This window comes from Phaseolus vulgaris, chromosome 6 (genome assembly GCF_051622355.1).
Source record: "Phaseolus vulgaris cultivar YP4 chromosome 6, ASM5162235v1, whole genome shotgun sequence".
Classification (NCBI taxonomy): domain Eukaryota; kingdom Viridiplantae; phylum Streptophyta; class Magnoliopsida; order Fabales; family Fabaceae; genus Phaseolus; species Phaseolus vulgaris.
Genome location: NC_143503.1, coordinates 24,161,250 through 24,176,186, shown reverse-complemented (window position 1 = coordinate 24,176,186; position 14,937 = coordinate 24,161,250). Strand labels below are relative to the sequence as shown.

General features: G+C 34.4%; 2 protein-coding genes across 3 annotated transcripts; one reads left to right on the top strand and one right to left on the bottom strand.

Moving 5' to 3' along the window:
- The first annotated feature begins 217 nt into the window (after nucleotides 1-217).
- THIC (thiaminC) lies at nucleotides 218-6,510 on the top strand. 2 transcript variants are annotated; one of them, XM_068639130.2, is made up of 6 exons: nucleotides 218-476; nucleotides 2,040-2,362; nucleotides 2,527-2,654; nucleotides 3,493-4,319; nucleotides 4,800-5,476; nucleotides 6,312-6,510. In XM_068639130.2, exons 2-6 carry the CDS (start codon nucleotides 2,052-2,054, stop codon nucleotides 6,319-6,321), a joined length of 1,953 nt encoding a protein of 650 aa, XP_068495231.1. In that variant the 5' UTR covers nucleotides 218-476; nucleotides 2,040-2,051; the 3' UTR covers nucleotides 6,322-6,510. The 2 variants fall into 2 exon arrangements, with proteins under 2 accessions (XP_068495231.1, XP_068495232.1); XM_068639131.2 differs by lacking the exon at nucleotides 6,312-6,510 and having other exon boundaries at nucleotides 221-476; nucleotides 4,800-5,480.
- A 5,774-nt stretch (nucleotides 6,511-12,284) lies between these two features.
- LOC137831451 (thylakoid soluble phosphoprotein) lies at nucleotides 12,285-12,884 on the bottom strand. The gene has a single exon (XM_068639132.2). It carries the CDS (start codon nucleotides 12,779-12,781, stop codon nucleotides 12,506-12,508), a length of 276 nt encoding a protein of 91 aa, XP_068495233.1. The 5' UTR covers nucleotides 12,782-12,884; the 3' UTR covers nucleotides 12,285-12,505.
- Nucleotides 12,885-14,937: the final 2,053 nt, after the last annotated feature.

The following is a 14,937-nucleotide window of genomic DNA, read 5'->3' as shown; positions in this document are numbered from 1 at the left end:
TTTTGAACCAGTCATGAAAAATAACTTCCGGTTCTCAAAAGAATCTGAAACATACTTTTACACATAAATATTTATTTTCAATTTATATAATTCAAAATTATATAATATATAAATTCGTGTTCCATATCTTACATTTTAAAGATTATACGTATCTTTATGTCCATATCCGTATCACTGTGCATGTCATATCTATGCCACATACATTAACAATAAATGTGATAAAAATATTGTGTGAAATTAGAGAAGATGGGCGCATGCTGTTTCCTTACATGTCATCCAATTATTAGTGGATTTTAGAGATTTGGTTGGAAAATATCTAAGCTGGAATCACGAGTCCCACCTCACTCACTCTACATGCAACCATCTCCACTCTGTATAAATGCAACACTCTCTCTCACAATTCAGTTCAACCATTCACTGCACAACTCATTCTGCCATTGCCTTATTGCAGATAAGATCAACCCTTTTTCCTTCAGGTTCTCTCTCTTCTCTCTCTTCCCATCTTTCCTGTGTTTTTCACTTCTTGCATGTGTTCTGGTCTTTTTTTTACATCTATACACACACATATGTATTTGTTTTCTTTTTTGTGATTTTTTGGATAATTCTGCATTATGGGTTGTTTGGTTGTTGAAATATATTTTGGAAAGATGGGGTGTTGCTGGAAGGAAAAGGGTTAGGTGGATATAGTGAAAGTCTCTGGCTTTGGCTTGTTATGGATGAATCCTCACTCAACCCCTGGTGATTTTGGATGTGGATTTCTTTTGTTTTTATAATATTAAGTTTTAAAATGAATATTTGAGAATTGGAACGAATGTCATTTATATGTGGAAAAGATGATATCACTTGCTTCTATTTCATCATTACTATTTCTAGCAAAGAATGTTTGTTTCTTTCCCTAATGATTTTTGTTGTTGTTGTTGGTGTTTTAAGGATTTGGGCCCTTATTAAAGGAAGGGCCGAAAGGGTGTGTGTACTTTTTAAAGAGGAAATTGTGGAATTATAAATTTGGTGAAAATAGAGTTTTGGTCCCTTATTTACATTTTAGGTTTCAATTTTGGCCTAAAATGGAAAAAGGGACCATAGTGGAACTTTTTAAAATTAAGGGATCAAATCAAAACCTAAAATGTAGATTAGAGACCAAAATTATATTTTAGCCTATCAATTATAATGTTAATTGAAAAATGGCTTAAGTAGATTTTAACAACTTTATATTTTTATTATAAAATTGAACATCCTTTTAGTCTCCTTATAAAATAATGTTTGGCTTTTTTCCGTACGGATAAAGTACTTTCAATCCCTAAAAAAATAGTATTTTTTTTAAAATTGCATGATGTAAGATACCTTTTTCCATAAATGGGGATCGAAAGGAGGTTTTTTGTGGAGAACAAGCACCACATGTTACCTTTAGATAAAGAAAAACGATTTTTTATACCCCATTTTTCCTTTGCTCCAAATTACACATTCTTTAAATGTTGGATTATATATGTGATAGGGGTATTTTTTAAAATAATAGATATAAAATGAATGTAATTTGGAGCCTTGGGTGTCAAATTATCACTTCTCTTAGATAAATGAGGAGAAAAGGGAAATAATTTATTTTTGGAGGACTAAAATTGTTCATATTTAGAAGATTAAAAACATATTTAACTTTATATTATATATAACTGTTTTGTTGATTACTAATCAGCACTCTTTTTAACAGCTTCATAATTTTATCCTTTGGTCACTGAGGATACTTGGTACTTTAGCCTCTAAACATCGATTGCTTTAGAGGAGTTAAATCCTTTTTTTTAACATTTTCCATAAAGAGGATGAAAAACCAATATCACTGGTTTTGAAGTGAATTTTCTTAGGGTCAGATTCCATTTCTAAGCGGCTCTCTAATCTGATCATCACCCTAAAGAGCATGATTATGAAGTTAATTGAATAACTAATTTGTAGAATTCGTATGAGTATTGAGATAAACATATTTAGACATTGTGCTGCAGGTTTGTTGTAAATTAACTAACATTTTGTCTTTCAAAACATGAATACTGTAGCTCTGTGTCAAGATGGCATCAGTGCATGCTAATGTGACATCACTTGTTTGCAAGAATGGCAACCATGCTTCTCAATCGAAATTTCCAAGTTCTACATTCTTGCCCGGATTTGATGTTGTTGGACGTGTTTCAAGTGCTTGGAAGAAGGAACTTGTTCCATCTTCCATGGCCTTGGTACCTAGAGCCACATTAACATTTGATCCTCCAACTAGCAATTCAGGCAAAACCAAACAAAAGAAGCACACTGTTGACCCTGCTTCTCCTGATTTTCTTCCTCTTCCGTCCTTTGAACAGTGCTTTCCAAAGAGCACTAAAGAACACAGGTAATCTTTATCTTCTTCTTTTATTAGTTTATACAATTAGGAGAATTTAATTACAGATTGCATGGCTTTCCATGCCTCTTTTAACAAACTGGATATGGACACAACTCACTGGGGGTCCTTGGACAACTTACCAGAATTAATTTACGATCCATTCATGTGCACAGGGATGTCATTCATGAAGAAACTGGTCATGTGCTCAAAGTTCCCTTTCGTCGAGTTCACCTGTCTGGGGATGAAGGACACTTTGACACCTATGACACTAGTGGTCCCCAAAATATAAACCCAAGGATAGGTATATATGTAATGTTAATATTTTTGTGCATTTATTTTCCTTGTGACTAATGTTGTGGTAATGAATTTTTTGTGGCGTGAATGAAACAGCTATAATTCCTTTCATAGATACATTCTTAGATTTTATTATTATTACTGTTATTGCTGTTGTCGTCTGTCTAGCAGCATTTGCAGATCCTCTTGATGATATTTAGGCAGAAAGCATTTCATAATTGTAAATGTTCATATCTGGTTTCATAAATTAAAACTGTAACAAGATAAGTTATCCCGTCTGTTCTTCAATCAATGTTCTGTCTATAGCCTATCAAAAGTGGTTCAATCTGTCTTTTCAGAGTACTTGTGTGGTGACTACCTTAAAATGCTGAGCCACCTTAATTCGTTCTGCTTATCTTGCATTTTGAAATTTCCTTTTATTGTTTTTCATTAACAGACCATATATAATATGCAATCTTGTTCCAGATGGTATTTCTTTTTCTGTTGTGTATTTTGAATCTAGTGTCAGTTTATGCTAATCCCAAGTTTCTCCAACTTGCTACCATTATCCATATCCATACGTGCTTATTTCATCAAGGCTTTTAATTTCAGCAATTGAATTAAAACATCATACTCTTGTTTTGAAATGTGTTGTCAGAAATGAATTCAGCCAAATTAACATTTTCATTTGTATGTATCCATTAATTTACCCTGGCTCATATTACTTAAACAAAACCTTAAAGTGATGGAATAGTATTCAGTGCAATCATTGAAGAATATAGTTTTGGCCTTTTATCTATTCTTGCACTAAGCTTTTGGAAACTTACGTTGTTTAATTGATATGTTTTCATGGATTTGATTATTAGGACTCCCAAAGTTACGCGAAGAGTGGGTTGATAGGAGGCAGAAATTAGGTTCACCAAGATTCACTCAGATGTACTATGCCAAGCAGGGAATCATCACTGAGGAGATGCTTTATTGTGCTGCTCGTGAGAAGCTTGACCCAGAGTTTGTGAGGTCAGAAGTTGCTCGTGGACGTGCTATCATTCCTTCAAACAAAAAACACTTGGAGTTAGAACCCATGATTGTTGGAAGAAACTTTTTGGTGAAAGTGAATGCCAACATTGGAAATTCTGCAGTTGCAAGCTCCATAGAGGAGGAGGTTTACAAGGTTCAATGGGCAACTATGTGGGGAGCTGATACAGTCATGGATCTCTCAACTGGTCGTCATATTCACGAAACTCGAGAGTGGATCTTACGCAACTCCTCTGTACCCGTTGGGACTGTACCTATTTATCAAGCACTTGAAAAAGTTGATGGAATTGCTGAAAATCTTACCTGGGAGGTTTTCAGGGACACCCTGATTGAACAAGCTGAACAGGGTGTAGATTACTTCACCATCCATGCAGGAGTTCTTCTGAAATATATTCCATTAACAGCAAAACGCATGACAGGAATTGTGTCCAGGGGAGGATCTATTCATGCTAAGTGGTGCTTAGCTTATCACAAAGAGAATTTTGCTTATGAGCACTGGGATGACATACTTGACATCTGCAATCAGTATGATGTGGCCCTATCCATTGGTGATGGTCTAAGACCTGGATCCATCTACGATGCAAATGACACAGCTCAATTTGCTGAACTCTTGACTCAAGGAGAACTGACCCGTAGAGCATGGGAAAAGGATGTGCAGGTGATACAAATATAACATTTTTCATAGCTTGATACTCATCATGGCAAGATGAAATGATTTAGTCTCTAATTTCAATTTTTATTTTGACATCACAGTTTCTGCATACATATCTATTTAATGTGTTAATTTTTATTCTTAGTAGTTATTCAGCATGTACAATTAGGAGTTTCTAGGGATAATTGTGGTCACATTTTATTATTATTAGAACTAATCACTTCGATGGAGATAGACTAACAATCCATCGTGAGAAGTATATTTTAAATGCTGTTGAATTTACCACTGCTTTGATGACTAATGAAGTTCCTAGGTGGTCACTTGAAACTAAATATAATGCACAATGTTTTCATGTTTATATTGTTATATGGTGATCCTGTCTATTTCGTATGATTTTCCGCTATCATCATCTGATCATGTGATATTACCATCGATTTATCTCTTGAGACGATGAGTGCTTATTGTTTACTTTGAGTTACTTTACAGGTGATGAATGAAGGACCTGGACATGTCCCAATGCACAAGATTCCTGAAAACATGCAGAAACAGTTAGAATGGTGTAATGAAGCACCTTTTTACACTCTTGGTCCTTTAACAACTGATATTGCCCCTGGCTATGATCACATTACCTCTGCAATCGGTGCTGCAAATATTGGGGCACTTGGTACAGCTCTTCTATGTTATGTGACTCCAAAAGAACACCTTGGGTTGCCAAACCGGGATGATGTGAAGGTTGGAGTTATAGCTTACAAGATAGCAGCTCATGCAGCTGATTTAGCCAAAGGTCATCCACATGCTCAAGCCTGGGATGATGCATTAAGCAAGGCAAGATTTGAATTTCGATGGATGGATCAGTTTGCTTTGTCATTGGATCCAATGACTGCCATGTCCTTCCATGATGAAACTTTGCCATCAGATGGTGCGAAAGTGGCCCATTTCTGTTCAATGTGTGGCCCTAAATTCTGCTCTATGAAGATAACAGAAGATGTTAGAAAGTATGCTGAGAAATATGGCTATGGAACTGCTGAGGAAGCTTTGCAGCGTGGGATGGATGCTATGAGTGCTGAATTTCAAGCTGCCAAAAAAACTATCAGTGGTGAGCAACATGGTGAAGCTGGTGGAGAGATTTACTTGCCAGAAGCTTACGTAAAATCCAAAGATAGGTGAGACTGGATAAAATATTTTAGTTTTTTAATAAGATGTGCCTTTTCTCATTTCATTTGACATGGATTGTAATGGCATGCTGTGAATCATTCTTTGAATATGCTTTTAAGAAACTTAATCTAATTAAAAATCTCATAAAATAATCCACATCATTGCACAAAGTATTGGTCTCCTGTAGTGACTACAACATGAAGCACCATCCTGTCCTGCAGAATGTTGACATTTCCTCATAGAAGCCAATTTAATTCATGTTATTTAAATGAAAATGACCACAAAAGGGTAGCAGGGTGAACAGGGATCCTATTATCATGGTTTGGGAAGAGTTAAACTTAGACCATCATAGCAAATGAGAAGGGCTATTCCCATCAGTAGAACTGCAGGCTACAAGTTAGCAACCTTACAGTCGCATCAAGGCTCACCTTCTATTATCATAATGACTAGATGTGGGTAAACTATATTTCCACTTTCATTGTTCACCATATAATTTTTATGACACACCAAATTACCATTTGAATTCATGTCATAATAAGATGAATTAGTTTATGCTCTAGTACTTCTTAAGTCTATACTTTAGGAAACTTCTTACCTTTTGGGGTAGGGGGATTAAAAACTAAGGCATCTTCATCTTACCAGCGTCCTGGGCTGGTGCTGTTGAGTAGTGAGCCACAAATGGCACCATATCACTTTCCCTTCTCATGCAATTATACAGTTTTCCCCCCACATGCAATTACGCGCACTTAATGGCTTACAGTTATGAAAATGTTTGCCAACCATTTGCCTTGTCTAGGTGTTTGTCAGCGGAAAATGGAATATCTTATGCATATTATTTTGCAGGACTACATAAATGGAGTAAATCATTTGGAAGAACTTGGAGCTAGCTTTCCAACTGGCCTTTCAGGGTGGGAATGCAATTTCAAGCAGTAGGAGTAGGAGAATAAGTTGTTTGTAGACAGCATTTATGAACTTCATCTTTAGTCAACTTTTGTTTTGTTATCCAATTATCAGCAATAAATTGCTCTAGTATCTTGTTGAATACCATCTTTATCTTTTGGCCATTTTTATTAACCTCCGAGATGCACCAGGGGTGCCTGAATTTGTATAAGCTCTCGCTATCAAGCTGGGAAGCTAGCAGATCAGGCTGAGACAGTCCCTTTGAACCTGATCAGGGTGATGCCTGCGCAGGGAGCGTGCATTTTTTCTTTTTGATGCTTCTGCAGGGCGTTGTCTACGCGATTTGGACCAGCTAATACTGGGAAACAGCAGATACAGCACGTTGGCCATGCCATTTGGTCATGTTTAGAAGTAGTTAAAATGGAAGAGTACTGCTGCATGATCTGAATTAGTATATACCGTTCTTAGATTCAAGATCTTATAATTCAGCATAAAATCCACCTTCACATATGAGAAGAAAAATACTATCAACAAAAAAAATTATCAATCGAATCCATGTGGGTCCTACTATTGTAGCTCTATTTTTCATTTAGTTTTAGTCTCTTATTTTTGAGTGAGCTTCATATGGTTTTCCCTAAAAAATAAAGAACGTTTTGATAGAATGTCATGTTTTCTCAAGTCTCAGATGAGAGAAACATGCTAGTTATAATCAGGTTATGTCTCGAGCAAGATCTAATATTATGCAGAAGACTTGGGGTAAACAAAAGAAAAGTACAATGTTGCTAGCATTTCTTTCTATGAAGAATAAGATTGTCTCTGATAAGACCATGAGAATGCAAGTGCACTCACCATTTTAATCCAACATGTGGTAAATGGCATGAAAATTGTACCTTTAATGAAATTTCTACTGTGGGATAATAGTATCCGGCAGCAGTTCTGGATCCAAAGACAAAATCTAGTTGTTGACTTGAATTTATTTTGGTTGTCTCCTCCCATGCTTGGCATGAAATCTGACAAGCATGGTCTTTTGAAACGATAATGAACAATATTAACCGAAGGTTTCCATCGAATATGAACATGGTGTTTAGTTTAATTATGTGGGAGTCATAGTTCATGATTGAGAACCCGTCAAAACCATTGGCATGTCACGTGGAGGTTGAAAAAACTAATAATTAAAAAAGCTCAGAATAGATATTCTACTTGTGAGAATAACTTGATCGATGTAATCATACTCTTGGCACTTTTGAAGACAATCTCAACTTTCTAATCTTCCCTTAATTGCATAAATATGTAATGTTGTGTTCTCTTTAAAAGGAAATGGAGCTGGTGGACTTTCATGGATATTTCCATCAGTAATACTAGTTTTGCCCAATTGTTCTGGCAAACTATCGTTTTAAAATTATAACAAACGTTTTAGTTTTCACCTAAGTAGCCTCTGGTATTATCGCTCCCCAACAAAGATTTTGTACAAGGTAGTAGTATTGAAGACTATTTATATATTACTTCTGAATGGGTGAACATGTTGGACAAATAAAAACATACAGAGATAATATGATAGTGAAGATTGATATGGTGAACATGCTGGAAAAAAAACATTTGGAGGTAACACGTCACTGAAGATTGATATGGTAAACATGTTGGACCAAAATAAGCATTTGGAGGTAACATGACACCGAAGATTGATATTGTGAAGCGTTTTATACTTTTGATTCAGATTTCCTCCTTAAATGTTTTTATACCTTTTAGATTGGAAAATCCAAAACTTGTTCTTAGATTTTGATAAATATTTTGGATCATTCAATTCAGAATACAACATTTTATTACGGATTGGATTGACCAATTTGAAACATTTCTATAGATCTGAGAACACATCCCAATCCAAAAGATATAAATAAATTTCAAATTATTCTAGATTGTGTAATCAGATAGATGTTTGGATTAACAATCTCTAATATAATCAAAACTACACCAGAACTTATACCAGAAATGAAAAAACTCACCATAAATGTGCACCTCCAACCATCCCCACCATGACAAACAACTACGAACCACCATGAACTACCTTGCAACTCACGATGAAAGCAACCACCACAGTGGCCTTCTCCAATTTCTTCATGTACTTACCCCACTCACATCCACAACGAAAACTCCATAAAATGGCAAATTCTTCCTGCACCATATCAATTTTAACCTCCATCATATCAATTTTTTAAATTTTCAAAACTACCATCCTGCACCATATCAATTTTTTAAATTTTCAAAACTACCATCCTGTACCATATCAATTTTTTAAATTTTCAAAACTACCCTTATTCCAAATTGAAAAATCCAAAATAATAATTATAATTGAGAAATAAAAAAAATACATGCTGGAAAAAAAAACACAAAACTAAAAATACATTATGAATAAAAAATTTCAGAATTCAAAAATATGTTCCGAAAATTGAAATCCAAAATATTTCAGATAAAAGTTTCAAAAATAATTTTTCCATTTTTGTGTAAGGTTATTTTCGTCATTTAAGAGAGGTATTTTTTTATCATTTTCTATAGTGATTGGGTGCATGTTGAAATTGATATGGTGGAGGGAGAAATTGCCCCATAAAATTGAACTATTTTATGTAAGGGTATTTTTGAAATTAAAGAAGTTGTGGGGTGCCAAAAGAAGGTATTGAGGTGCGGGAAGAAATAGCCTTTTTTAAGTCACTCATCTTAGTTTAATGATAATTTTTAGCTTGTTGATCATACATAGTGTTATTACAGGAGTGTTAACCTAATTGGGATCGTCTTTTTGCACCATAACATTAACATAAACATAAACACAGAAAATTACAACATTAACATAAACATGAAATTTTCTTGTTGATATTAAATTATCTAATTTAAAAAAAAAACTAATAAAATTTCATGTTTATGTTAATGTTGTAATTTTCTGTTCTGTGTTTATGTTAATGCATTGAAAAAAAAATTATTTTATGCTTATGGGGAATTTGGCAAGGGTTACACTTTCAAATGTTGAATCTTACACAAAGTGAACTTGGATTCAGATATCATAAGTAAGGTTTTGAGAAGTTTTATCCTTGAAAAAATATGAGTAAACATGTTTGTACATTTACAATTTTTAGTAGAGATGAGTTTTTGGTAAAGATTTTGAATGCTCTTGTAAAATGCCAAAAGAAAATAAAATTTGACTCTTTTAAACCAAAGTTATTCCTACTTTGTTTAATTTTATTACTCAACCTAGATACCCTCCAGCCGAATTTTCCTTGCATGGATACCTACCTTATGAACACGAAGGTTTAACGTAGGACCCACATAGGTATGTTTTTGCTTAAGTAAAGCATCATGAAAGTGTTCTCTACAATGTTTGACTGCATAGTCAATGGTGCAGTGCATCAGAAACAGAAAATAGAGAGAGCAAGTGTATCTGCATAGTTTTGTTTTTACTCTTTCACCCATCATCACGTATTCCTCTTTTCTCACCTCCTTAACCCACCTTCTTGCTACACACCTTTGCATCTTTGACAGCTTTTTTATCACAAACTTACTCTTATCTGAAACTCTCCGGACTCAGATTATCTTTGTTTTCCAATAAATCCATACACCATCTCAACTAAACCATTGAAAAATGTTTTCTTCAGTAGCCAAAGAAATTGTAAACACCACTAAATAAATATGATTCCTTGGATTGAACACTTGGCAGTCTCATAGTTACATAACTCTCTCAGTAACACAGTATAAAGACTAGTAATTTCGTAATTACACTCTTGATAATCTGATGAACTGTGTATCAAATTAACTGCATCACATATGACACAGGATATCTTTCAAAGGAGGTCTAGTTATGATGATGTAAAAAGTGATGAATTGTGTACCTACACAAACTACAAACTTGTGCCTTTATGACATACTTCATCATCAAAGGTGGTAAAGGTATAAATACTTAAATCACTACATTACGTTCAAAAGGCCAAATACTTTTCAAAGTATTTTAATAATCATGTAAAAAAGTCATGAATAATTTAACAAACTTGTACCTGTATCACATACCTCCGTGATAAAGATAAATATGCAGTACCTGCTATGTGGTAAAGGTATTTGTAGGTAATCACAAGATTATTACAAAACCTTTACCATATACCTGGTAACTATGGTCAGTTTTCTCACTTAAGCACACAACACCTTCCTTATTTCAAATTTCCAACCTTTCCAACAACTGTGTTGTTGGGTCTTACCTACAATTCCTTTTGTCTTTTACCACATCACTTCTGGCATACACTCTCTCTTGCTTGCCTCCCTCTTTTGTATATAACACTATGATTATGCAAAGAAAGAAAAGAGAAGCACTCAATGAATCACGCAGGCTGCTTATTTGATAACACTAGCTTGTCCTGGAGAAAGAGCATCAGGAGATCATCTACGAACAAGCATGGGAGAAGCTGCAAGTTCAGGATTCCTTGGCGGTCTGAATTGTCCCCCATTGAGTTTCTGAAGGTTATTGCAGATAAAGTGACAAAAGCTATATGCTTGAGGTCTGTGAGAAAATCTTCTAACCGAGGTTCCTCTTCCCACGGAAGATCTAAACCAATTGGAGTATCTATTGATTATTATAGGACAGAAGCTGTGGAGGACTGCATTGAGTTCATCCACACCTCCTTCTCCAGATCAAATTCAGTAACCGCAACACCGGGAGAAGATTTTTCACATACTTTTTTGAAAAACATTCAATCATAGACTGTTTGATTGATACATATGTATTGTCTGTCTCTTGATACTATATTTCAGTGTCTATTCTCTTGAATGTGTTCAGGTTTACAAAATATTAATGATGTCCCCGGAAGGTTATTGGTTGATATACATATGTGTTGTCTGTCTCTATGCAATAATAATCGGTTATGTTTTCTTTTGATGAGCTTCTAACAACATGCATTTCATTTCAAATGAAACAGTATGTGTGACTTTCAATATACTTGCAGTAGTCCTTTCCTTTTAGCATTCATCTTTAATAGTTAACTGACATATTATGAACAATGTTACAATGGTTAACGAAAATCTTATGTTCAACCGTGCACATGAGTAATTAGCAATATTTGTTTAAAACCATTTAACAGGTCGTTTAAATTTCCTTTCTTCTCTGGATCTTTAAGAAACACCTATGTATGACAGTAAATTAGTAGTTTCATGCCATTTTCAAATTAAGTAATGGTCTTACAAACCATCATTAATGGTTCTTGACAATCTTGAAATCTGAATGGTTTTGTGCTGTCCATTTTGCAAGAGATAATAGTGTTACTGTGGAGGTTATCTGACTCCAACGTTAGAGTCTAACCTCAAATTGAAGGTTCAATATGTTCCAAGTCCACGGGGTGACAGCTATTTAAGGTTGAACTTCCAACTTGGGTCAATTCCATCTAATCATTGGAATTTGACAACATTCCCTGAATTGCAAGTTAACATTTTGAAACCATTAACAAACTAAACAGAATATAATCGTTTATTTTCTTGAAAGTATCACCTACATCACAGACCGACAACAATATGATGTTTAAGCTTATCATAAGGTCATTTAGAATGAAATATTAATACTTTGTATTTGATTTCATTGAATGTTCATCTTGGCTGCAAATTCTATAAACTCCGCCTTTTCTGTTGTAAAAAACACAAGGAAATTGGGTGAGCTAGTCCTTGTATGTTGTCACACACTACTTCACACTTTATCTCCTTTCCTTGTCACCCCTCATGATGAATGAAGTTTTTCTATTCAAAGTATTGGTGTTCAATCTCAAGTCAATTGAGATGACATCACATCAATAACTTACGACTCGAAAGATTAAAAGAGTTAAAAGAAAAAGATATATATAATGATTTGGGATTATAATGAGAATTTGTAACTTAAAAGATATATATAAGTGAAGTAAATAACCAAAAAACTCAAAATATAACTAAATTGTCAACAGATTGTACCTGGACTGGATGGTATCTGATCCAAAATGAATCGATGTAATTCTGTAAATACAATGACCCAGAAGAGCCAAACATAAAATATTCTATAAGATCAAGAGATTGGAATCTAGGTGGACAAGACAACAATGCATGAGTTTGAGAAGACAGGTAAAATAAATGTAAGGTAAATCACTGCTTCAGTTCTTGGCAAAGAGGCCTCCAAAGCCTCCTTTCTTCTTTTGTGGCACTGCCACAGAGTTCTTGCGGCCATTGGAGGTGGTGGTGCCTCCATTCTTCTCCTCCACCTTCTTCAGGATAGGATCAGTCTCTAGCAGCTGGTCTTCCTTCTGCAACCCTCCAAGGATCCAATCAAGGAAACCCTTCTCCTCTTTGCTTCCACCAGCACCCTTTGCAGCAGTGGCTGCAAAAACTCTTCCAGTGGCTGGAGAAAATGACATGATGATAGAAGCCATGTTCCAAGCCAATGAATCTACCACTTGTTTTGGTGATGAGAATTCAGAAGACAAATGGGGTGAACAAGTTTTGGTGAAACTTTAGAATAAAATGTCTATGTGATGATAATATATATCATCTCTTGTGGCTGCACCTCACAAGTGAATGTGAGCCGTTGGATTGAGTTATAAATGATGATATGGGACACTGGCATGAGTTCTCCACAAGTGTCTTATCTTGATAGTGGCTAATTTTTTTGGTACATAATTTTCTTCCCAAGGAGAGCAAAATTATGCATGGCAAGTTGAATGTTCATCCTCACGTGAGGCTGTGAATTTGACGTGTGGATGCACCATATCCATTGCCTTTTCCCACCCCTTTTTCGGTTCAACACTGTCTCCATGCAGTAGCCATTGGACACTTTTCTGTTTTGGAATATCTTCTTGCACCCCCTTGTTTTCATCTTTGCACTATAACATAAACACTGACATGAAAATTGATACGATATGAATATGGACACGGAGATACGTATAATCTCTATAAAGTAGGATACAGATCTATATATTATATAATTATGAATTATAAATTGATAATAAAGATTTATGTGTACAAATATATTTAAGTTTTTTTAGTAGGAAGATCTCTCATAGCTAGTTCAAAAGAATTTGTTCCTTATTTCTATAATCATAATATACAATAAGTTTGAGTTTTTAAAAAATTAATATATATATTTTTTTAAATTATGTTAGAATTGTCAAAAATTCAACAAATATATTTTGAATTGAACATTTTTCTACAAGTATCATATGAATATCAGTGTCCAATAAATATGTTTGACACGGACACTCGTTCGAGGGTCATACACCCATGTGAGTGGTAAAACACCTCTTTATCCATAATGAAAAAAATAAATAAAACCATTTCTTCTTCTTTCCCACACTTTTTCAACTGCGCGTTCTTCTCCATAGTAGTTGCACCCGCTCTTCTCCTCATGCTTGCGTTTTTTTGTTGGTTCAAAATTTTAAAAAAAAATGTAAATCGAAAACTCACCCAAAATGCAATGCAACACCACCACCTACCACCACCACCAAACAGCAACACCATCCACCAATCACCACTAAGCACCATCAACCACCATAGATGGATAACACCACAACCTTCACAACAAACTGATCACTTTATCACACACCAATGCCTAAATTAACTTCTACAAGGGTAATTTTGGTATTTTGGGAAGTATAAGGTGCAGAATGAAACACATAGGAGTGCAGAAAGCATTTGCCTTCTGTTTTTGGTGACAAACCACTGGGCACTTGAAAATGGGCCTCCATTAACATGAGGTTTTGTCTCTTTCTCACTACATATTTTTCTTTTTACACCTTGCTATTTTGTAAAATTTCACCTTCGTCTTTTTCTTTTTTTAAAGCATATCATCATTCTGAATTACACACTCCTATAATGTATAATCCCAAGTCAGGAATACCTCTCCTTTCCTTATTCCAAAATATTGTTAATATGTTTTGGATAACATTTTTCGTAACATCTCAAGGATTTCAAAAGGGTATTTTTTGCATCAAATATATTAATGTGAAAAAAAAGAGTATGGAGGTGTAGGAAGAAATTTCCTCTTTTAATTGATGACCCTTAGCCCATTAGCCTATGTCCATTTGTCTCTGACTGCTTACTTTTGAGTACAAACCAGAAAGGAGAAAGTGTTTAGGTTCTTTCTTTTTATATGTACCTAAGATTTTTAAATCCTCAACTTCGGTTTAAATAATTGGGGTTTCAGAGCATATGTGCGATATAAATTGTTTAAGTAGTTCAGTAACTAGAAATTCAGCATAAATTTAATGAAATAGGAAGGATTTTACAGGAAATAAAGTTAGGATTTTAATGAAATATAATTTTTTTACATTATTTTAATTTTAAGTAAAAAAATTGTACTTTGATGGATAGATTTTAAGTATATGAGAGTTTATAAAGGTTGATTGAGTTGAAAAAAAGTGTATAAAATAGTAGAATAATGTAGTTGTAATAATTAAAAAAGGTTATCAAGAAACAAAAATCCCATTTATTATTAACCAATTAAAGAGGTGATCAAAAGTAAATCTCTCTTTCATGACATGTTTTTATATATGAAGTGTAATTCAATATTATAAAAATAAGTTGTAAGTTT